At 68.5% G+C, this 22,150-nt stretch overlaps 1 protein-coding gene across 3 annotated transcripts; it reads right to left on the bottom strand.

The window, feature by feature from the left end:
* Window positions 1-613: 613 nt before the first annotated feature.
* Window positions 614-20,367, bottom strand: PPP2R3B (protein phosphatase 2 regulatory subunit B''beta). Of its 3 annotated transcripts, none has more exons than XM_045855956.1 (13): window positions 19,786-20,367; window positions 10,510-10,695; window positions 7,521-7,624; window positions 7,251-7,353; window positions 6,742-6,816; window positions 5,983-6,069; window positions 5,502-5,658; window positions 4,540-4,588; window positions 3,955-4,044; window positions 3,577-3,752; window positions 2,564-2,682; window positions 2,388-2,494; window positions 614-1,371 (listed from the first exon to the last, which is right to left on the bottom strand). In XM_045855956.1, exons 1-13 carry the CDS (start codon window positions 20,065-20,067, stop codon window positions 1,200-1,202), a joined length of 1,707 nt encoding a protein of 568 aa, XP_045711912.1. In that variant the 5' UTR covers window positions 20,068-20,367; the 3' UTR covers window positions 614-1,199. The 3 variants fall into 3 exon arrangements, with proteins under 3 accessions (XP_045711912.1, XP_045711911.1, XP_045711910.1); XM_045855955.1 differs by lacking the exon at window positions 19,786-20,367 and adding an exon at window positions 15,668-16,416; XM_045855954.1 differs by lacking the exon at window positions 19,786-20,367 and adding an exon at window positions 15,662-16,415.
* Between the last annotated feature and the right edge of the window lie 1,783 nt (window positions 20,368-22,150).

Genomic DNA, 22,150 nt, shown 5'->3' with positions numbered 1-22,150 from the left:
CCATGGGGCCCTTCCCAGCAGGGTCTGGGCCGTCTGCGCCTCTGGTCGCCCCCCTTTGCTCCCTGTGATCCCAGGAAAACGACCTTTGCCCCATCGGTCCTGGGGCCCTGCACCTCCTGGGAGAGGCCGAGGGCCCGTCTGTGTGTCTCTGGGGAGCAGCCAGCGCTGGACGGCGGTCCCCATGGTGTGCGTGGGCACCTCGAGGCCACAGTGCTCTGCAGGGGCCCTGTGGGTGACGGCCACTCCAGTTGACCCGGCTGGGGTGAGTCCAGGTGACCTGTCCTGCTGTTGCCTGAGGACAGGGTCCATGCCCAGTGGGCAGGGTGGTGGGGGGGAGGCTCCCAGGGACACTGCAGGGGCAGGACCCTGCCCGCCGGCCCTGAAGAAGTCTCAGAGCTCATGGTTCAAGCTTTTCCCAGAAGAGGGGGTGCCCCAGGTCCGGGACGCAGGCTGAAGGACGACACTGCTGCAGAAGCGGGGTGACCCACAGGCGTCTCACTGGGCTAGTCTGCCCCTCAGCCCCCACACTCCAGGGACCCAGAGCCGAGGGGAGGGCACCGGCCACCTGGCCTGTCTGCCGTAGGCTGCAGGCCGAGCAGAGCCTGAGGCTGAAAACCCTTAAATTATTTATTTGAAAATACAAATGTGATCTCGTAAAACGTTTTAAAATCGCGCTCCACAGCAAATACACGTTAACTGTACACAGTTTGTACATCGAGGAGGGAAGGATCGCAGAAGCACCGCAGGGGGCAGCCCGGCGCCCGCGATGCGGGGCGGAGGTGGGGCGCAGGCCCGGGAGGCGCTCCCCGCGGACCAGACGCAGACAGCGACGCGGCGGACTGCGCAGGGCCAGAACCCACGAGCGGGTAGGTCCTCCTGAAACAACTGGGTTCTCTGGGGCGTCACCCGTCCGGTCCTTTCCAAACAGCTCCAGGGGAAGCCAGACCCGTGGGGCTGAGGGCGGCCCCTCCGTCTCCGGGGCAGGCATGCGCTCTGCCCTTGCCCGCCAGGGGGCAGCCCCCTTCCAGGCCCAGCTGCAACCAGCCTCAGCGCCGAGTAAATAAATAGACTCATCACTCCAAACGAGCGCACCTGGTGTTCCGTAACGAGCGCACCCTCTGAAACCGTCACACATGGTGCTGTTTGCTTCCACGCAGGAGCCGCTGTGTGCCGGCCGCGCCCACGGCCCTCGGAGCCCGTCACGAGGGCTGTATGTCGTCATCACTGCCCTCCTCCTCCTCCTCCTCCTCCTCGTCGTCGTACAGGTCAGTGGCGCCCAGGGCGGACGGGGTCTCGAAGAAGGGCCTCTGAGCCAGCGGCGTCCGCAGGGCGCTCAGCTTCTGCTCCACGGGGCTCAGCTCTGCCTCATACCTGCGGGAGGGGCCGAGGTGAGAGCGCGAGGGGGCGGCTGGGGACGGGGCGGGGCTCCCCGAGGACGCGTGGGGGGGTGGGAGGCCGCCCAGAGCAGGCGCGGTGTCCAGGAAACAGGCCGCGGCTGCGTGTGGGCTGTAAGTACACCGGAGGTGGAGAGCCTGGGAGCGCCTGGCCGCCTCTGCGCCGCCCCCCCCCCCGCCGCCGTGCACGGAAGAGCGAGCGTGCGCGCGCAGCGCCGCGTCCCCGCCTGGGGTCGGCGCAGGGTCTGCGAGGGAGGCGGCGAGCACAGCCCAGGACGCCCACACAGGGACGGACGACTGCTCTTCGTCACGCCGGGAGGGGACGTGTGAGGGAGGCGCAGACAGCCCTCCGACCCGGGGAAAAGTGCCCACAGCCCTCTCACCCGCTGCAGGGCTGGTGTCCGGAAAACGGGGTCCCCAGCCTTCCCGGCACCAGGGAGTGGTGTCCTCCAAGACACTTTCCACAGACCCCAGTGCGGCTGGGCGACAGGACGCGACGCCCAGGACAGGCGCAGGGCGGCTGGGGACCCCCGCAGAAAAGGGAACCTCAGACCCCACTGACAGAGCCACGCACTCGGGAGGCCGGGCAGAGGCGGAAGCGCACAGACGCGCGGATGCCGACGGGATGTCCCGCCCAGGGATGACGGTGTGGACCTGCGGCCTGGCGGGCAGGGACCCGGGTGGGGCAGGCACGTCGACCCCGCGGTGCAGAGCCCCTCCCAGGCTGGAGACTCTCACGCGTCCCACAGACGCCGTGGGAAGCAGCGCCACCCAAAGGCCGCACAGGTGATTGCAAGCAGCACGATCCCTGAACCCGGGATCCCCCGCAACAGTGAGTGGCCCGCGCCCGCCGCCTCCCTCCTCAGCCTGTCGGCCCCCTCGCCCCAGCGCCCCGGCCCCCGTCCTGACCCCTCGCCCCAGCGCCCCGGCCCCCGTCCTGACCCCTCGCCCCAGCGCCCCGGCCCCCGTCCTGACCCCTCCCACCGCACTCACCCGTCCTCCCAGGGGTCCCCTGCAGCCTCCTCGGCCACCAGGATGTCGTACTCCTCGGCCGCGTACCTCTCCCAATCCGACAGCTCGGGGCCTTCTGTCTCTGCCTCCTGCGGGAACACGCGTGTCACACGGGCGGGCGGGCGGGCAGCAGGGCCCGGGGCTCGCATCGCACTCACCCTGAGCAGGGACACCTGCTCTCTCTGCTCGTGGTCCAGGTACTTCTCGATGTTGAAGAAGGTGTCGAAGAAGACGTAGGCGAGCTTGCACCTCTTGAGGTCGCGCAGCGTGATCCTGCCTGCGGGGCGAGGGGACGCTCAGGCCTGGGGCGCCCCCGGACTCGGGCACCCGCGCCTCGAGGAAGCCCCCCAAGAACCGCGCATCTCCCTGCAGCCCACCCAGGACCACGCGTGCCGACCCAGTGAGGGACGTGAGCAATGCACGCGGGAGCACCTCCCTGGTGAGGTCGGAGACCTGCGGTCCCCAGCAACCCAGAGGCAGCGGTGGGCTGAGCACACGAGCACTGTGGCCACCAGGGGGCGCTGTGTACACACGATCTGAGCTGCAGGGAAAGGGCCGCCGAGGGTTCCCGGCAGGGACGGACCGCAGGGTCCCAGGACCATTCCCTTCCAACGCCCCCGGCTCAACAGACGTGACGCTAAGAGAGTGAGTGTGTCTGAGTCCAGAGACCGTGTCCCTCTGACCCCAGGGGCCCCACGTCCTTCCTGGAGCATGGCCCACCGCCTCGTGCAGGAAGGCATTCAGGTGGGGGCGGAGCCCCAGCTCCCCTGCAGGTCCCAGTGACCCCACAGGTGCAACCGGGAAACCGGGGGCGGGGGCGGGGGCGGGACATCCAGGCTCCCGGCTCCACTGCTGTGGCTCCACTGCTGTGCCGCGGTCAGGGCGGAGTCGTTGGGAGGGCTGGGGGGCGGAGCAGACAGGATGGGTGGGAGCACCCTGGCTGCTGTGTGGAGGGCGGCGCCCACCCACACCAGGCTGCGACGCCCCTTGGGTGCCCCAGGCACTCACTGCGGGGACAAGGCACTGCCCGCCCTGGCCCGGCACTGGGAGAGCTTCGGTCCTCGGAGTGGGCCTCCCTGCAGACATCCTTCTCATCTTGGGTGTCCTCGTTCACGCGAGTGCCCCCCCAGGAGCCACGCCCCACCCTCGCATGGGGCGCCGGCGGACGCACCTGGGCACTCGGGCTGCACCAGGTCCAGCATCTGGCAGAGGCAGTCTTCGAAGGGCAGGGCCTCGATGCCCATGCCCTCCAGCCGGCGGCTCTGCTCCTCGTAGAAGTGCTGCAGCTCGAACATGGACAGCGCCCCGTCCCCGTCCAGGTCCATGCAGCGGAACCAGTACTCGATGCTGCCCACGGGCGGGGGCGGGCTCAGCCTGGCTGCCGGAGACGCAGCAGCCCTCCCCCCGGAACCCGGGTGGCAGACCCCTCACCCACACCTGGAGGGCTACACCGGCTGGGACCGACACCCCCAGCACACCCCCCAGGGGGCGTTCTCAAGGAACCAGCGAGACCTGCGGGCCCACGCGTCCGTGGCAGCACCAGCCCTACCTGGTTGGGGTCTTCTTGTCTTCCTCGGAGATGAGGAACCAGACAAAGTCGGCGTAGCTAATCTTCCCCTCTTTCTGCACTTTCCTGCCTCTGCATTCAAGGGATGGAGAGACAAGGCCGTGTCCACCGAGCAGCATCAGGAGGAAGCCCCAGTCCATCTGCCAGGCCCGCCGCGCCAGTCTGTGCCCCATGCAGGGGCCTAAGGGAGGCTCCTGGGCCCTGTGGGGGAGCAGCTGCCGCAGCCTCACCCACACTGCCTCCCGGGCGCAGGGGCCCAGCCGCAGGCTCCCTCGGACACCTGGGGTCACACGCGGGCCACTTCCACGGGTGCCCACATGTGTCCTCTTCACGGCCTCCTGTGACCATGGTGTGCGCCCTCCCTTCCCAATGACCCTGCGGGAGGTGACTGAGTTGCGTGACGTGACCGTGTGTCTCGTGCGTGACCCTGTGAGTCCTGCGGGACACCACATGTTCCCTCCCCTGACATCCGGTCCCAGCCGTGCACACGGTGGGGCCCTGAGCGCCCCAGAGCTGAGCGCTCACCCAGACCCGTGCCCCAGAGAACAGCCCGGCACAGACACGTACCGCGTCACGGCTCCGGAGAAGATCCTCTCGACCATGCGTGTGGAGATGGCTGCGGGAGACACAGCCGTGAGCGCGAGGGCCCAGCTGCAGCCTTGCAGGGCCGGCGGGGCGGGCGGGTGGACCCGGGAGCTGGACGTCCCGCGCGTGCCCTACACACTCGAGAGGCCACGCAGAGCCCACTCACAGGCACGGGCGTGCCGGGCGGCCCCCGGGCCCCGAGACAGAGCGGAGGGCACAGGGGTGGGTCTGCGGTCACAGCACAGCACCCGAGTCACCGTCCCTGGGGCCGGAATAGAAACCCATCTCGGGGGCACACAGCGTAGCTGATCACTCATCAGCGTAAGAAACAGATGCCGCAACGGGGTGCGGTGCTGCAACGGGAGCCCCAGACGAGGTGCATCGAAGGAGGCACATTTGTCTCCCCGTCCTGGAGACTGGAGGCAGGGACCCAGGGGTGGGCAGGGCTGGCCCCTCCTGAGGCCTCTCTCTCCCCTGGGTGTGTGGACGGCCGTCTTCCCCCGTGTCCTCACAGGGTCCTCACCTCCTCCGCTTAAAAGGAACCCCGTCCTGTGGGATCGGGCCACCCCGGTGCCCCCAGTGCGCCATCCCCTCTCCGGACACGCACCCCAAACAGCCGCGGTCCGAGTCCTGCGGGTGAAGACCCGACGTGCACGTCTCCAGGGACACAGTCCAGCCCGCAGGCAGCACGGTGCCCAGGAGACGGGGGCTGAAGGCAGCCTGTCCCCGTCCCTGCTCCCCTGCCTCGGCCGTGCTCACTCCAGGTGGGGATGACTGGGGTTGGAGGGTGGGACCTATTTTCCAAAAATCTACGCCCTGTCCCGATCCTCAAGACCCGTGAACTGCACCGTATTTGTCAACGGGGTCTTTGCAGGTGGGACGAATGAAAGAGCTGACAGGACGTCATCCTGGGTCTCTCCCCCCCGCCCCTGCGGCGTGCGCACCGTGGTCGTTGTGCCGGGCCAGGTCCTGCGGGTCGATGAGCAGGTCGTGGTCAGTGTCCAGCTCCCAGAACTTGCAGTAGATGACATAGAAGTGCTCGTAGGAGAAGAACTCCGTCAGCTGGTTGATGTCCGCCTCCTCCTCCAGCAGTGCCACGTTCTGCAAACGCCCCGAGACGCTGCCACGGTTCTGGAGGCACGGGCCTCCCGGGGGGGGGCCTCGGAAACCCCCCCAGGAAGCCAGGGGGCCTAGGCCCTGCTTGAGGGTGGGAGCACAGACGCCCTGGGGGCCAGCATGGGGCACCCCCCCCCGCAGGTCCCCCCTGCTCCTTAGTCCCCCCATGCCACGTGCCCCACGCCCTCGGTGCGCAGAGCACTCCACAGTCCTGTGGGCTCTGCCTCCTGCACAGGCGGCAGGAAGAACAGACGTGGGAGAGAGAGTGGGTGGGTGGAGGTCCGGCCCCACCCCGCCGCAGCTGCCCACCTGCAGGAAGGTGCTCCTGCGCAGCTCAGCACAGGTGATCCTCCCGGACCAGGACCTGTTCACAGCGTAGAAGATCCTCTGAATGACCTGCGGGGCAGGGGGCTTCAGCACAGAAGGGCACCGGGCTGCAGGACCACCCGCCGCCAGCAGACGGCGCCCGCGGCCCGAGGCCCCCCAAGAGACAGGTGGGCGGGGCCTCGCACCCAGGGCGGAGCCTGTGCCTGAGACAGACACACCTGGGCTGTGGTGGTGCTACCTTTGGTCAAATCGCAATCACCTCCAAATACATGCCCACTAACTCACCACCCCAGGAACAGCAGGAACTGAAGGCCGGGCTAGAACACATCGCAGCCCTCACGGAGGCCAGCCCTGCGCACACCGAGCTGTGCCCACCCAGGATGCGCCCCACACGTGGCTGGCCACAAACCCTTGTTTACACCGTCCAACATCCCGACCCCGTGACGACCCCATGACGGTGACAGGCGTGGGCTGAGTGTGAATCACGGCCCCGGCCCACCGCGTGTGATGGAAGGTGTGCTTCCAACCAGAGCAGGTGCTGGAGCAGCAGGCACCGGGGGAGCGCGACGGGCCCTGCCCAGCGCGGGAGGCAGGGTCTGGGGCGCCCTGTGCCCTCACTGTGCTGCTGACTCAGGAGGTGCCTGGCGCCCTGGTCCCTCGTGCACCGAGCCCTGCCCAGCTGAGACCGGAGAGCTCATCCAGGGCGTGGGGCCTGGGACCCGGACGGCCGCTGGTACTCACAGTGGTGATGTAGCGCGAGTGGAACTCCGACGCCTCCTTCAGGAAGGCCAAGCCGGGGTGGGTGTTCACCACGTCCTGCACGGGGGACAGGGTGCAGCTGGGCACGCCAGGCCCTCCACTGAGCCCCAGGCCCCTGCTCCGAGGGCTGCTGGGCGCATACGCCGTGTGTGCAGTCACAGACGTGTGGTTACATACGACCACGTGCCCACGCCCCAAGGGGCCCCACGCTGGGTGCTCTTCCCTCCATCTCGGACCCCAGGTCCCACGGGGCACGGCCTGTCGGGACAGGTCTGTGCCGACGACCACACAGCCGAAGGGCGGCTTGCCCCGTTAGCTCTGGGGGGCGTGGGGAGCCCCGTGGGCGCAGCAGGATGACTGGCCTGTGTGGGTGTGCACGCTGCACCACTCCGTGAGGAGTGGCCAAGAAGCACGGCTTGCGAGCTGTGAATTAGCGTAGGGGGCGGGGGCGGAGGAGGGGCGGGACGCATGCGCTGTGGCCAAGGTGGTACCTGAAGGAATGGGACGAAGTCCTCCTGCACCAGGTAGTTGCAACCCGGGCTCATGAGCAGGTGGACGAACCGGGCAGCGTCGTCGTGGCAGTTCTGCAGGATCCTGGGGGCAGGGAGAGTGTCCACATGTCCCACTCACACCTTTGCACCTACACCGCCCGCCCCAGCGCGGGGACGGGGCGCTGCCATCCGGGCAGGAACGAGGGCCCCGCAGGACGAGCTCTGGAACAGGCGGCCCAACCGCCCGCCCAGCCCAGGCCCAGGACTTACTTTCTCCACATGGCGACGAACTTGTGGACGGAGACAGAGCCGGTGCGCTCCCCGCCGGCGCAGCAGAAGAGGGGCCCCTTCCAGTACAGCGGGCAGCCACAGGCCTGCGTACAGGGCACCGGCGTGAGGGTGCGCCCCCTCCGCACCCGGAATGCCAGCATGCGCTCAACCGGCTGTGCCGGGCGCAGAAACGGATCCCACTGCAGGGCCACCACCCCGAGCAGGGCAGCACCCCCGAGAGTGACGAGCAGCAGGTCCCCCGCCCTGGACACGAAGCGGCAGCTGGTAAGCCACCGGGGAGACGAGAGGTTGGAGAACATCGTGAGTGTGGCAACGCGGCCGCCCAGGATGAGCGCCCGGACATCCGTCCCTGCACTGGGGAAGAGGGCTGACCCAGGCACGCGGCTTCCACTCAGAAAAGGCAGGCTTGAAAGAAAAAGCAAGTGCTCAAGGGGGAAATCAACAAAACCTAAAGCGTGCTGCTTGAAAAGGCTTGCAGTAATCAACTACAACTCGGCAAAGCTCTGCGGGAAGAAACAACACACCGGTGCCCAGGTTCGCGGACACCTCGGGCCTGGGGCGGCTGACCCAGGGGACATGCAGGCCGAATAACTGGACGCCGACCCCCCAGTTGGCGGATGACTCCGCCACAAGGACACAACATTAAGTCCCACGTCATCCCAGTGGTCGGTCTGGTCCTTATCCCTCATCCCCGTCGGCACCCACGGCCGCGCCTTGGTCCCTGTCCGCTGCCCACGCCCACGGCGTGGCGGGGAAGTAAACACAGGCCTCCTTCAGCAGCCGGTTTCTGTCCGCTGGGGACCTAATGCCCTCACGCTGCTTTGAGCAGTGGCACCCACAGACCGGACGGCCCTGCGAGGACGGAGGCTCGGCAGACGCAGAAAACCTCAGCGCGTCCTCACCCCACCTCGCCGGCAGGCGCCGCGGGCAGGGACTCCGGAGGGCCTGAGAGCAAGACCACGCACACCCGGTGACCGGGCCAGCGCAGCACCGGCCCCTCCCCGCAGGCCAGGAAAGCACAGGCCGCTCCCAGGAGCGCGCACTCCTCTCCCGGCACGACGCCCGGCCGGCGCGCTCCCGGCTGCGGACCGAGCCGGCCGCTCTCTGCCCCGAAACAAGTCCCGGCTACGGAGACGCACGGCCGTCGGAGCCCGTCGCTGCCGACACCGGGGTAAGTCGAACATCCACCATGACAGGCGTCCGAGGAGCTGCAACATGTCGAGACCGGAACCACCACCGTCCACAAGACTCCTGCGCGTGGGGGGCGTGGCAGGGCGGCAGGACCGAGCAACGACAGAACAGAACGGAGAGATCCGACAGCCACATGTGTGCGCGCTGGTGGGAGGCGCGCCCGGGACACAGGGAGGGCGGCGTGGCTGTGCGGGGAGCCGCTGCGGAGAGAAGACAGTACCCCCGTGTCTGCGGAAAAGAGGACACGGCACACAAAAGCCTGGAAATCGGCGTGACAGAAAAACCACTAACACTGAACACTGCTTTCTGGGAAGGGTCACACACACAAAACAAAACGTGCACAGAGGGCTGGAGGACAGAGAGACGGGACCCGCACGTCCCCGTCAGAAGTGGCGGGACGAGGTCTCCCGAGACTGTGAAGCCGGGTGGGGAACCTGGGAAAGAAAAACACGAGCCGCTGCACCACGAGCTCAGGGCGGAGCCGCGCAGCCGCAGGGCCGCGACCCCCACTGTAAACAGGCTGTCACCGGGAGAGACGGAGCAGACAGGCCCAGCCGCCCAAACAGCTCCCCTGCCGAGCTCAGCCCCGGGGAGGACGCGGCTCCAGGCCAGCCAGGCATAAACACGGCCCCTCGGGGCCTAGGAGCGCCGCCGCCCACGCAGCAGACGCCGCCGCACAAACGCAGACCAGGCACCGCCTGCGCCGGCACGGGCCACAGAGGGGCCGTTGGGACGCTTCCGTCCACCTCAGAGTGGGGGTCCCACGCGAGAGGGTGCTCAGCCCCCAAGAGGCACGGTCCCGCACCCAAGTCTGCAGCAGTGGTGCGCGCTGCGGGGCGCTGTCCTGCCGAGGGGCGGCCGCGGGAATCCACGACGCGAGCCGAAGGTGACGCCCAGGGACCACACGTTTGCGGAAAGAGGGTCAAGGCCCCCACAGGGAAAGCCCCGGCGCAGCCCGCCGCGCGCTGACGACTCCCGCGGAGGGAGGCTGCGGAGGTGGGAGCCGGCCCACGCGGTCCGGTGAGGGGCCTGCTCCCGCACCCCGGAAGCCGCCCGCCCGACGCCAGCGCCGGCGCGGAGGCTGCTGTGCGGAGGCCGAGGGCACTCGGAGGCGCAGGGGCCCACCGAGAGGGTCCCGGCCGGGGAAGCCGGAGAAGAGCCGCCGCTCCCGCGGAGCTGAGGCGCCTGTGGCCGAAGCTCCCGTGCGCAGGACGGCCCCGGCAGACTGCAGAGGCGGCTCGGTCGGCTCCCCAGCGCCGGGACTGTGACGAGCTCCGTGCGGCGACAGGCTGTGCCGCAGCCTCGAGCGCCCCGCGGGCCACAGCGCCCCGCCCCGGAAGACCAGCCGGAAGTGCCGAGCGGCCCTGGGGGTGGAGCCCGAGCGGGGGGGTGGGCGCTCGCTGCAGGGCTGGTGGCCGGCGGGTTTGAGGCCCAGGACACACACGGACGGAGGGCGGGAGGAGCCAATGGGAGGGCCGCTCCGCCAGCACCGAGGAGGCCCACTAACCCCAGACCCCGGCAGGGGGGCCAGAGCAGCCCGGGCGGCAGGGCGCGTGGCCACGCGTCTGGGCAGCACCCGCACCTGGCCGCACGCCGGGCAGTGGGCCCTGCCTCACGCGGGTGTTACCCCCCGCTCGCCTGGGAGGGGACGCAGGACGCGCCCGTTCCCTGACACTGGGGATAAAGGTGAACCCAAGGCCCGGTGTGCGTGACCCTCCGACTGCAGGGCGTGGGCCCAGGCCACCAGCTCTGACCGCGGCCACCGCAGGACGCCCACCTTGGCCACTCTGCCCATGTCCTCCATGGTGGCCCTCTCGTGCGGGAACTGGGCGAAGGTCCTCTCGATCTTGGCGATGACGGCGTCCGTGTTCGCCGTGTCCTGCGGCCGACCTCGGGGGAAGTAGAAGGCGGGAATGCTTTGGCTGGAGGCTGGCGGCCGGGGCTCCTCCTTCCTCGTCTGCACCTGGGAGACAGGACAGGAGGCGGCTGGTGTTAGACCTCGGGGCGCCAGTGTGCTCCGAGCGCCCGTGTGTGACGGCCAGCTGGGACGGGTCCGCAGTGCGGCCCAGCTGCCTGCTCTGGGTGTGGGCGGGGACCCCCGCCCGGTGCTCCGGCTGAGTGCAGCTGGAGCCGCGCACACAGCAGGCGATGCTCCCCCAGCGAGTGCCACGCAGGGCCCACTGCCCAGCAGTGTCCTGCCGCTCTGCCCGGGGCAGGGGGACCCCAGCACAGGGACGGCTGCCACCCTGGCTGCTGAGGCCGCCCCGCACTGCACAGGGTCGGCCCCGCGCTGCCTCCCCCCAGGAAGTCAGGGCCACACAGGTGGGCTGTGCGTGCTCCCACGGGGCTGGGGGGCTTTGCCTGCAGCCCACAAGGGTCCTGGTTGTCCTGAGTCCTCACGACATCAAGATGCCCGCCTTGCCCCCCCAGGGCTGGGGGTCACCTCCACCCTGGCCCTGCGGCCCTGCCCCAGGCGGACGCCTGGCCGAGACAATTCCAGCAACTCTGTGCTGCGGCCCCCACGACAGGCCCTCGAAGGACAGGAGGGGGCTGTGCCCGGCTGTCCCGGGCGCAGCAGGTCGTGAGCTGCTATCCGTCACTGCCCCTTCTGTGGGCAGCGGTGGACGTATCCTGTGCAGTGGCCACAAAGCCACGGCTCTGGGGCTCAGTCCCTTGGGACTGACACCATGTTCGCTCGCTCGCTCTCGCTCTCTCACACACATACACTGCTCGCCTGCCCCAGGCCACCTGGGGCAGCAATGCGAGGACAACAGGCTGTCCCTGGGGCACGGAGCCTGGGCTCCCGTGGCTGAGCCTTGGGGATGGGCCACCCAGCACCGACCCCTGGTTGCTGTGGGCACACACACAAGCACACCCTGAGAGGCGGTGTGGGTGTGCAGTGCCCCTGGGGCTCGTGCTGCATCTGCTCACAAATGCAAAACCCAAAAGAAACGCCAGGTTCGCCGTCAGCAGACACCGTGCAAGGACATGCTGTGGGCCATGTGTCGGGCAGGGGCCCGGGGCCCCAGACACGCCTGAAGTGCACGGAGGAGGCAGGCCTGAGGGGCCGGTGCAGCTGGGGGCAGCGCGCACATGCCCAGCACAGGGATCCGCACGAGGACGAGGACGCAGCCTCACGCCCCTGAAACCTGCAGGTCGGCAGCGCCATGTGCACGAGGGGGAGGAACACCGGCCGTGCGCTGAGGAAACATGCGTGGCCCCCACCGCCAGGACGAGCAGGGGGCCGGGAGGCAGTGGCCTGCACGGTGGACGCGGCGGCCAGACAGAGGGGACAGGGAAGGACAGGGCAGTGAACGGCTGAGAACAGGCCGGAACGGGGGAGACTGCTCAGTGCACGGTAACTGTGAGTGGGCTGAACCTCTGCCCCGAAGACAAAGGCCAGGCTGGAAGAGACCTCGTTCATTTGTGAGACACGGGCCGACAGGGACAGGGACAGGGACGTGTTTCTGAGAAGACAGAGAAAGAGCAGGGACACGGCAGCAGGTGGGAAGCCGGGGTGTCCAAACGCTCACACCGTCCCAGCAGCGATGCCAGGCCTGGGCTCTGGGACCAACCCTCGGGGCCGCGCAGCCCGCCGACACCAGCCGCCTGCACTCCCTAGAGACGGGCCAGGCCGCCACGCTTCGGGCCAGCCGCCTGCACTCCCTAGAGACGGGCCAGGCCGCCACGCTACGCACGTTAAGTACGCTTTCAGTGCACGGCGTTTCCAAGTCTCGACGGGTTTAGGGGCGTGGGACCCCGCGGCAAGCTGAGGAGCGCGAGGCTGTGTCCACAGGCAGGCAGAGGGCGTGGGCCCTGGGAAGAACAGCACCACCGCGTCCCGGGGTGGGAACCGTCACACCCCAAGCGCCGGGGACCAGCACCGAGGGCAGGCGCCGGCAGGAAGTGCCGAAAGGCAGCACGGAGGCAGGCCGAGCCCAGGGCACCCCCACCCACCCCCCCCCCCGCCCCCGCCCCGCCCCCAGAGCTGCCGGGACAAGGAGAAGCAACGCAGGCCGGGCCGGTGTGGACAAGGGGATTTGCAGGCTTAACCTCCGGGACAGAAATAGAGCCGCCGGCACAGCTGCGGAACACTCTCTTCCCACCCTGTGGGGAGCTGGCCAGCTGCCGCGGCGGACTGTGCGCCGGGGACAGCGCTTCCTGACCGTGGTGTGCCCGGGCTGGACGCCAGCGAGGAGGACAGAAGCAGCCGGGACGGGTGCAGGGACGTCAGTGTGCGCGGGGGTCAGGAGGACCTCGAGGCGGGCCTCCGGCCGCCCAGAGAGGACTCGCAGCAGGACACCACTGCACAGCGGGCTCCTCGCCCTCCCCTCCCAGGCTGCGGCCGCCTGCCCTGCCCTGTCGCCGGGTGGGTGGCGATAAAGCCGGCGCCCTCCCCACACGGAGCTATTTCGGACCCGTCCTAATTCCAGGAATCGCAGAGATGCCTGCGGCCTCCGGCCTCCCAGAGCACACCGAGCCGCTGCTCGCGTGCCCGGGCCCCTGCGCACACGCCCCGCAGACGGAGACCTGTGAGTGCGTGTGTGCGCGGGCGGAGTGCCCGCAGTGCCGGGAGCCTGCACCAGACAGCGGCCAGGTCGGCCTGTGGACACACCGCTGCCCACCGAGGGCCGGGCCCCAGTGCCGCGGGCAAGTGCGGGACTCGGGAAGCGAGCCTGCCCCACCGCACCGCACGGGCCTGGCAGGCAGAGGGGTCCCCGCACGTGGGAGGGGCCCAGCAGGGCAGGCAGACACGCCAGGAAGGGCCGAGAAGGGCCGCGGGCCCCAGGGCACACGCCCACGTGGCACAAGAACTGGCCGCCACGCTGGGCCCTGACTGTGCCGCTCGGCCCGGTGGCACAAGGGTTCCGCATGAGCCGGGTGCCCACGGCCCGGCTGTCTCTCCCGACGGGAGGCCGGGAGACTGCAGCTTCCATCCAGGTGCACAGGGCCCTCCACACCCCTGGCAGACCAGCCCAGGGGACGACCACAGCAAACGAACAGGCGCACGTCTAACACAGAGGGACGAGACACAGAGAGAAGGAGGCAGGCCCCTTGCAAGGCTGTCCTCAGAGGTCGCCTGTCCACACCCTGCCCGGGCGGCTGGGCAGGTGGGGGCACCATTCTGGTCAGGAAAGCCTCCCCGGTCAGGGTGTGTGCCTGTGGGGGCGGTCTGACGCCCGGTCGGGGTCTCTCGCACGCCCGGTGTCTGTCTGCCTCCCCGTCTCCTCCCCACTCTGCGGAGGCAGTGCGCGCACCCTTGGGTGGGGTGGGCGGCAGCCTGCCTGTGCTCGGGGAGGGCAGGGCGGGGGACGGGCAGCGGGTGGTGCCAGCCACGTGCCGTGTGCAGGGGGCGGCATGTGGGGGTCTGCACCCTGGCCTCTTGCTCGGGGTACCCCGGGAAGTGCCCGGGACCCCCTGCCCGGCACTGTGACGGCACCGGGCCAAGCGGGAGGAAGCGGCCTGGGACCTCACGGCCATGCTGCAGGCAGCCCCGTGGCCCAGGCGCACCGCAGCCCGCCGGGTGGGCAGGGCAGCGTCCCTGTCACGTCTGACCACACCCCCACCATCCCCCTGTGGGCTCCTCACGGCCCTCTGGCCATCACTCCCACCCCCCAACCGCATGCAAGGGCCCACCTGCTGAGGCTGTGCCCCTGGCCACGCTGAGCCACACGGGCAGAAACACCCAGGCAAGGTCCCTCTGCCTGCCCCACTCCCCGAGGGGCAGACTCTCTGGTTCTTCCCCGCCCACGGGGGTCCCGCCACAAAGGTGTTCACACGACGGTTCACACCGTCCTCCCTGAAACCTCCGTGGACACATGTGCTGTACAACGAGAAACAACACCCCGCTCAGGGGACTCAGGGCTCCCGCTCCCCGAACACCGATGTGTCTGCGGGAGCAGCCGCCCAGACACAGTCCGGACGCGGCAGGAGCAGCACCCCACACACTGCACGCTCGCCCTGGACCGCCCCGCAGGGCGCCGAGGGCCCCAAGCAAGGGCATGTCGTGCGGTGTCCACTGAGAGGGCCCCCGAGTCGGACGAGTTTGGACAGACGGCCCTTCTCGAGGAGGGGCAAACGGCAGCCCCGAGCTGCTGGCAGACGGCGTGGGGAGCTCAGGACTCGGGACAGACAGGAGGGGGCAGCGGCCTCTGTCCCCCCAAGCGAACCTCAGGGTCCGGCGCAGCCTCGTCCTCAGGCCACCACAGGGCGCCCGCTCGCAGCGCTGGGCCAGAGGCAGGGAGGGTGGCTGCGGAGCAGGGTGGGGGTGCCCAGCGGGAGCAGGGGCTGAGGCTCGGCCGGTGGGAGAACCACCGGTCACAGGGGGGGTGCACACGCACCCCAGGAACGCTCCGCAGCCCCTGCACTTACACCGCACAGCAGCCGGCAGCCGGCAGCCCCAGAGACCCGCCCTGCCGCTTGGAGGGCTCGCGGGGGTGCCGGCCAAGCCTGCCGCCCACGGTCCCTGAAAAGCACTGAAACCTGTTCTCCAGGCCGGCCAGGTGCGACTGTCTCAACAGTCCCCTTTAACCGCCCCACAGCTCGGCGCCCCACACGTGCGCGCACGGCACACTCTCCACGGGGAGAGCGCGCCTGGGCCCCGACAAAGGGCCGAGCCCGCCGATTTCACGCCGGGCCATGGGCCGCACGCATGCTAGAGCCAGTCCGCGGGGCACCGGCGGCCACAGCTCGGGAGACGGGGCCGCTGCAGTTCCGGGAGGGAGCTCTGCCCCAGCAAACTTCCCGAGCCCGCACTGACCCCCACCCCGAGCGGCCGGGGAGCGGGAGCAGACCCCTCCCCAGGGGACGGACTGACCCCCACTGACCCCCTCCCGCACAGACCCCCACCCCAGCGAGGGGCCGGGCGCGCCCCCGTGGGGACAGACACACAGACAGTGGACGGACGGACAAACGGAGGACGTGCGGACCTGCACCTGCTGGAAGGCCTTGAGCCGCTTCTTGAAGCGGGAGGGCAGCACGAAGTCGCAGCCGCGGGCCAGCGCGGCCAGCTCCTGCCTCAGGTCCGGGTCCTGGCGCAGGGACAGCTCCCGGAGCCGCATGTCCGCGCGCGCGGGCCGCCGGGGCCCGGGGTCTCGGGGCTGGGCCGGGGCGGGGGGCTCGAGGCGGCAGCCGTGCCGGGCGGGGCGGAGAGGGTGGCCGGGCTCAGCGCGCTCCATGCGCGGCCGGGCGGGCGCTCTGGGGGCCGGCCCTGGGCCGCGCACATTCCACAGGCTGAGGCGGGCACATGGCTGGAGGGTGGGGGAGGCAGGGCCGGCAGGGCAGTGGCGGCGAGCAGGGAGCCCGCTGCTGTGGCGGCGGCGGCAGCAGCCGAGAGGGAGGGAGGGAGCCCCAGGAGGCTGCTGGAGCTGTTCTCTAGCTGTTTGTTCTCTGTGCGGGTGGCGGGAGGGGCCCAGCGACCGTCTGCAGCTCAGCCCACCCAAGGGACCGCGACAGAGACTGAGCCGGAGCAGGTCGGCGGCGGCGAGTGCCCCGGAGGGAGGGGACAAAGGCGCGCTCCAGAGAAGGGGAGGCCGTGCGGCAGCGGACGGGACCTGTCCCGGAGCGCGCGCCCTGCCCTGCGGTTCTGGGCCGGCCGCGGACGGACCAGCGGCTCCCTCCCCACAGGCGCGCACACAGGGTCTGCCGGCTCCGCCCCCTCCCCCGCGGTCCAGCGCCCAGCGCTGACACCGCGCGTCCCAACTCCCAAGGGCAGGCTCGGGCTGTCTGCCCAGCGCCGAGGGGCAGGCAGGGAGTCCGCAGGGCCGGGTGGCGTGGGGGCCACTCCACGCGGCTCCGGGATGAGATGTAGACACCTCGGGGTGGGACGTCCTGACCGCGAGGCGGATGAAGAGGGCGGGGCCGGCAGAGATGGGGCCCAGATGCGGAGTTCACAGCCCAGGCGTCCCGGAGGACGGGAGGAAAGAGACGTCCACAAAGCCCAGGGGCGTCCCACGTGGGGGTTCTGAGGAAAACCTCTCAGCAATAACGCGAGTTCATGCGCCCTCGGCCGTGGAGCAGAGTACCCCCCCTCCACAGGGAAGGGCGTGGAACAGACGTGGGGACACGGGACACAGGACGGGGCAGTTAGCTCCAGTGCTGCCCTGCGAGTGACGGAGGGCGGGCTGTGCTGGGGGGAGGGGAGCAGGACCCTGTGTGCTGACAGCAGGACAGCAGGACAGCAAGACAGCAGGACAGCAGCACTAGGTGGGGTGGGGTGGGGCCGAGGGGCATCCGGCTGCCCCAGAAGAGAGAAGGCCTCGGGGTGGCTGACCTCTCCGAGCCAGTGTGGCCGGGCGCACGCTGAGCAGCGCCCCACTCCATCTGGGGTCCCGCACCCCAGCACCGTCAGGGTCCATGCACCTCACAGCCTGGCCCTGGCGGCGCCTGCCTGCCAGCGCCGACTGCCCAGGAGGGACCCTCTTCCCTGGGCACAGTCCAGGCCGCTCCCCTCAGCGAGGCCCCCGGAGGCCGGCCTCTCCTGGTCTTCGCCCCTCCCTGTGCCCTCGCTCTGTCGCCCAGGGCCCCCCTGAGCCTGCCAGGCACAGCCCCGTGTGCAGAGGGGTCACCAGCTCCCCAGGCCAGGCCCCCAGCCGCATGGTGACAGGGCCCCCGACAGGCAGGTGCCACTGGCATGTCCCTGCACGGTGCCAGAACCCAGCTGAGCCGACAGAGCATAGCAGCCTCCCCACTGCCCGCACTGCGTCTCTGATGGATGAATGGCCTCTTTTCCTCCGGCAGCCTCGGGGTCGCAGATGTGGGGCAGGAAGCACACAGCCCCCGTGGGCTCCGGCACGCCCCACTGTTCACGTGCTGTTTGGGGTGGGGGGCTGCATGCATCACAGCTGCCGCACCAGCTGCACTAAAGTGCAGCCCCCCCAACCCCCAGGCACGTCCTCCACCATATCCACGCACAGTTCCTCGGCCGGTGGTCCCTTGCACCCCCACTCACCCCGGGCACCTCTGATCACTCACCGCCCCGAGTTCTGCCCCTCCCCGCTTACCACCAAGTTGGGGGCAAACAGGAGGGGCCCTGGCTGGCTCTCCCTCTTCCTTCAGTGTCTGCACCATCTGAATCCCCGTTCCTTTCTCAGGCTCTCCTCAGGGAACTCCCCCGGGGCTCCCGCTCCTGACGCACCCTGTGTCTGCGCAAGTCCACCTTCCTGCACGCTCCTTGGATGTCGTGAAGGACTCAGGGTGTGACCCCCTCAAAGTTCTCCAGACAGCGGGGACACGACACCACCAGGAGAGGGGCGGAAGACAGGGCGCCGGCTGACCTGGGAGCTGGGCTGGAAGGCTGGGTGGGTGCTCAAGCTGTCCCCTCTGACGCCCAGGGGCCACACACGGGAGGCCACTCGGCACCATGCTGCCGACGGGCAGCACGCGGAGCGATGCCGGTCAGGGGACTGGAGCCAGAATGCCACCCAGGCGGCAGTGGGGCGGTCCTGCGCACTGGCTGGCTTCCTGCTGGGGCTCTCGTTTGTCCCCCTTCCCTGCAGAGCTGGAGAGGAGGTGCTGCTCCTGCAGCCTGGCCCACCGCCCTGTGCAGCGGAGCGTCCTCTGACACAGGCAGGGAGGCCCCTCCGGCCCTCCAGGAGCTGGTGCGCATGGACACAGGAGCACCCTGGACCTGGGCCCATGGGCCTGCTACCTGTCCTGCAGAAGCCCCAGCAGCCCCAGATGGACCGCACGCCACAACCGTCCGTGTCTGCCCACGTGGAAGGTGAAGCCCTGCACCAGCCGAAGACCCCTCGCTGGCGTGCGGGGTCAGAGGCCGGGGTCCCTGGGCCCCCAAGACCTGCCTGCACGCTCTCACGGGCTCCTAGCTGCCTCCTCACGCAGAGCTGGCCTGTCCGTACTCCGTGTCCCCAGTCCCGCCTGGACGCAGGCCCTGGGCACGAAGAGCAGGCATGCACCTGGAGCGCTGCTGGGCCCGGTCCGACACAGTGGGCAGCTCCACAAAGAGGATGTGAGCAGTCCAGGGAGCATGGACGGACAGTACAGACGGACGGATGCCAGAGGGAGTTCCCCGCAGTGCTGGAGGGAGTGACCTGAGGCCCGGCCTGCAGGCACAGCTGGGCGCAGAGGGGCAGGCTCCAGCAAGGCTCCGCCGGGCAGGCTCTGTGCTCACTGCGAAGGGCTCCAGGTCAGAGCTCAGCGGCAATGCCACGGGACTGCCGTCCCCGGGGGTCCTGATGGACCTCCCGCTGCGCTCCTCGGTGGGGGGGGGGGCTGTCTACGCCCCACCGTCTGTGAAGCTGCCTCCAGCCCCACTGCCCACGCTCCTTGGACACCCACTTTCCAGAGAAAGCCCTGGACCCCACAGAACACCACCACCAACTCAGCTAAGCTCCTGCCCGTCTTTGGGTGGACATCCACCCGCCCCTCTCCCTCGGGTGACGGCTGCATTTTGCTGGGGACCCTGTGGCACTGAATGGTACCAGTCTGTGACATGCTTGCTGCTGCAGAGGGCACAGAGGCTCCCACTGAGAATTGAACGGTTAACAGCAAATTTCAATGCAGTACCCCAGGAAGACTTTAGCACCAGCCCTACGTTTCTTGGAAACAAGTGGAAGCTGCATCTTATTAGACGAACCCTGTGCTAAAAGGCAGTAGTCAGCTTGTGTTTCACGCTCTGTCCAGCTTGACACACTACGGCTAAAACGTCAACCTTCAGGAGCTTGCTGGGTTACAGTGTCCTCCCAATAATCCGCGTTGCAGTTCGACCCCGTCGGGGTGCACTCAAAAAACAACATGTCAATGAGTGACTGAGCAGAGCAACACACAGATCTCTCTCTCACGTAAACAAACAAACAAAAAACCACATCTCACACCACCTGAAAAAAACTCCAAAATTACGACCAACATGGGACCCTACATTTTCAGCTTGTAGAGCTGTCTTTTTTAGGGGGCGGGGTGGGGGGGTACACACCACATGAGCCAGCGCTCACAACTGCCGTTGCCACCCCCTGCTTCCTCCGGCACCTGCCACGCGCGTCCACGTCCCGAGTTAACTGGCCCTGGGCAGGCGTTAGCGGAAGGAAGGGAAACTTACTCCTCTCGGCCCCGTCGACCTGCGAGTCCCGCGGACATGCGGCCCGTGCCTGGGGCTGGAGGCGGAACCCACGGGCAGCACGGGCGCCGCGGGGGCCGGGGCGGCGGGCGTGGGCCGGGACCGCCCCGCGTCGCCGTCGCCGCAGTCGGCCCGCCCCGGCGCCCGGATCCTCTGCAGACAGTCCCGCAGCATGGCCTGCGTGCCGGCCTCGCTGAGCCAGCGCAGGAACAGCTCGTCCACCTTCATCTTCAGCACCGGCTGGAGGGCTTTACCGGGCGGCATCTCCGAGGCTCGGCCCCGCCTTTCTGGGAGCCCGGATCCTCACGCCAGGGCCCGAGTGCGGCCGCCAGGGACCTCGGAGCTGCAGGACACAAGCGCAGGCGGCGCCCGGCCGGGCTGGGGTGCGGGCCCGGGACTCGGGACTCGGCGGCGACCGGCCTGACGAGACTTTGCGGTCCGGACGCGGCGGCGCCCGCGCCTCGGCAGTTTGCACAAACTCTGGGATACCGGCTGAGGCGGCCCAGGCAGAACGCGCGCGGCAGAGCAGCTTCAAAACGGCCGCGCCAGCCGCGCTCCCAAACAAAGTCGCCCACGTCTCGCGTCACCGCGGCGCGTGGCGTCATCATGGCGGCGCACGTCGCTGCGGACCGAGGCGCCGGCCGCCGGGGTTCAGCAGGGGGCATGGTTGGAACCAGGGGCGTGTAGGCGCTGGGGTGGGGGCGGGGACGGGGAGTGGCGGCCGCCCCAAGATAAGTTTTTCTGCTTTCGGGCTAGTTACGGGTGCGACCCACGCGGACGACACAACCCTACGGCCTAGGTGGTGCGAGCCCGCACTGTGCGTGGTCGCCGGGGTGTGGGGTGGGCGGGGCGTAGGTCGGTGGGTCGAGCATGCGCACTGCGTGCACGACGGGCGTGAGCTGGGGGCCGGGCGTTGCGCTAGGGGAGGGAGGAGGAAGAGGGGCGTGCGCCGTGCGAGCTCTCGGACAGCAGCCGGGCACGCGCAGTGCGTTCCCCGAGCTCGGGAGCGAGCATGCGCGATGCCGGGCCGGGAGCGAGCGCGAGCTGGAGCCGGAGCCCGGGGCTTCCACGGAAAGGGCAGGTCCTGAGCGCAGGCGCCCCGTTACGTTCATTTAGTTTACCAAGTGATAATGATGCGTTCAAGGCGTGCAACTGGTTTCAACGCTGGTGTATTCGGATGAGCGTGAACTGCTTTTCTGTCTTGAACTGCTTCTGTGACTGCAAAAATAAAAATAATAAATCTGGAGTTCATTACATGACTTTGCCCCATGCCTCGTTTATTTCAGAGTGTGCTTCTGCCAGGGTCGGTAAATCATCTCCGTTGCACACATGCACCTCTGTCCTTTATTCCTGATCTTTTTTATTTTGTACGGTTTTTTTTTTAAAACAAACGTTTTCTGAAGTTTTCTGATGGTTTCTGGTCTCTTTTAAAAGTAATTGCAGGTTGTAACGAGCTGGGTTCTGCTGAATACTTCTGCACAGCGTTGATATAGCCAGACCGACGACATAACTGTTTTAAGTCAACAATTCCCAGCTCAGCTCGTGTCCCTGACTGGAGATCCGTGTGCCTTGAGTCTGCACAGCGCCACGGGCAGGGATTCTGAGTTAGGTCCAGGCATCGGGAAGCACATGCCTGTGTGTGCGATGCTGTTACTTCTGGGGAGAAGCGCACATGCGCACAGCTGTCTGTCTGAGCATCGCATACAGCCCTCTTGTCCAAGAACAAGGCAGCCTTTCACTCGGGGGCTGTAATGAGCTGCCTGTCAGAGCTCCATTCATCAGCGGTTTGTGGGGGAAGAGGGCTTTTGGAGCTGCTGCACAAGCCGGCTTTATCTGCCCGGGCGCAGTGGGGAGGCCGAGGGAGAGCCGGTGCGGCTGCCAAGGGGACAGACCTCTGCAGCAGGACAGGCACAGAATGCCCCTTCAGGGTGTGCGGGCTCGGCCGAGCTACCCCGGGAGCACAAAGAGGGGCTGTGGCCAGGAGGCCTGTGGGGACGGGCACTGCCTGCCCCAGCAGGAGCAGGGATCTGCCTGTGGCGTAGGGGGGCAGCTGAGCTGGTTCCTTCTGTCTCCCGGGGGTGGCAAGAGGTCCCAGGGATAGAAGAGGGGGTGGGGATGGTGCTCACGGAAGGAGAATTCTGGAGGACTGCCTGGAAGGGAGCCCCGAGCAAGGTGGGCTTGCTTCTGAGGTACACTATCTAGGCCAGGTGGGAGCGGGGGACCACACCCTTCTTGGCCCACCTGAGCCCTGGGGCCACACCTGAAGCTTCTGCCGTGCCTGGATCTCACACCAGCCCCTCTTGGTGAATCACACACAGTCTGCATGCACCAGAGCCCCAGGTGGTTG

The sequence above is a fragment of the Phyllostomus hastatus genome, unplaced genomic scaffold (genome assembly GCF_019186645.2).
Source record: "Phyllostomus hastatus isolate PE091 unplaced genomic scaffold, TTU_PhHast_1.1 phas_scaffold_12, whole genome shotgun sequence".
Taxonomy (NCBI): domain Eukaryota; kingdom Metazoa; phylum Chordata; class Mammalia; order Chiroptera; family Phyllostomidae; genus Phyllostomus; species Phyllostomus hastatus.
The sequence above is the reverse complement of the archived record's forward strand: the minus strand, read 5'-3'. Positions and strand labels throughout refer to the sequence as shown.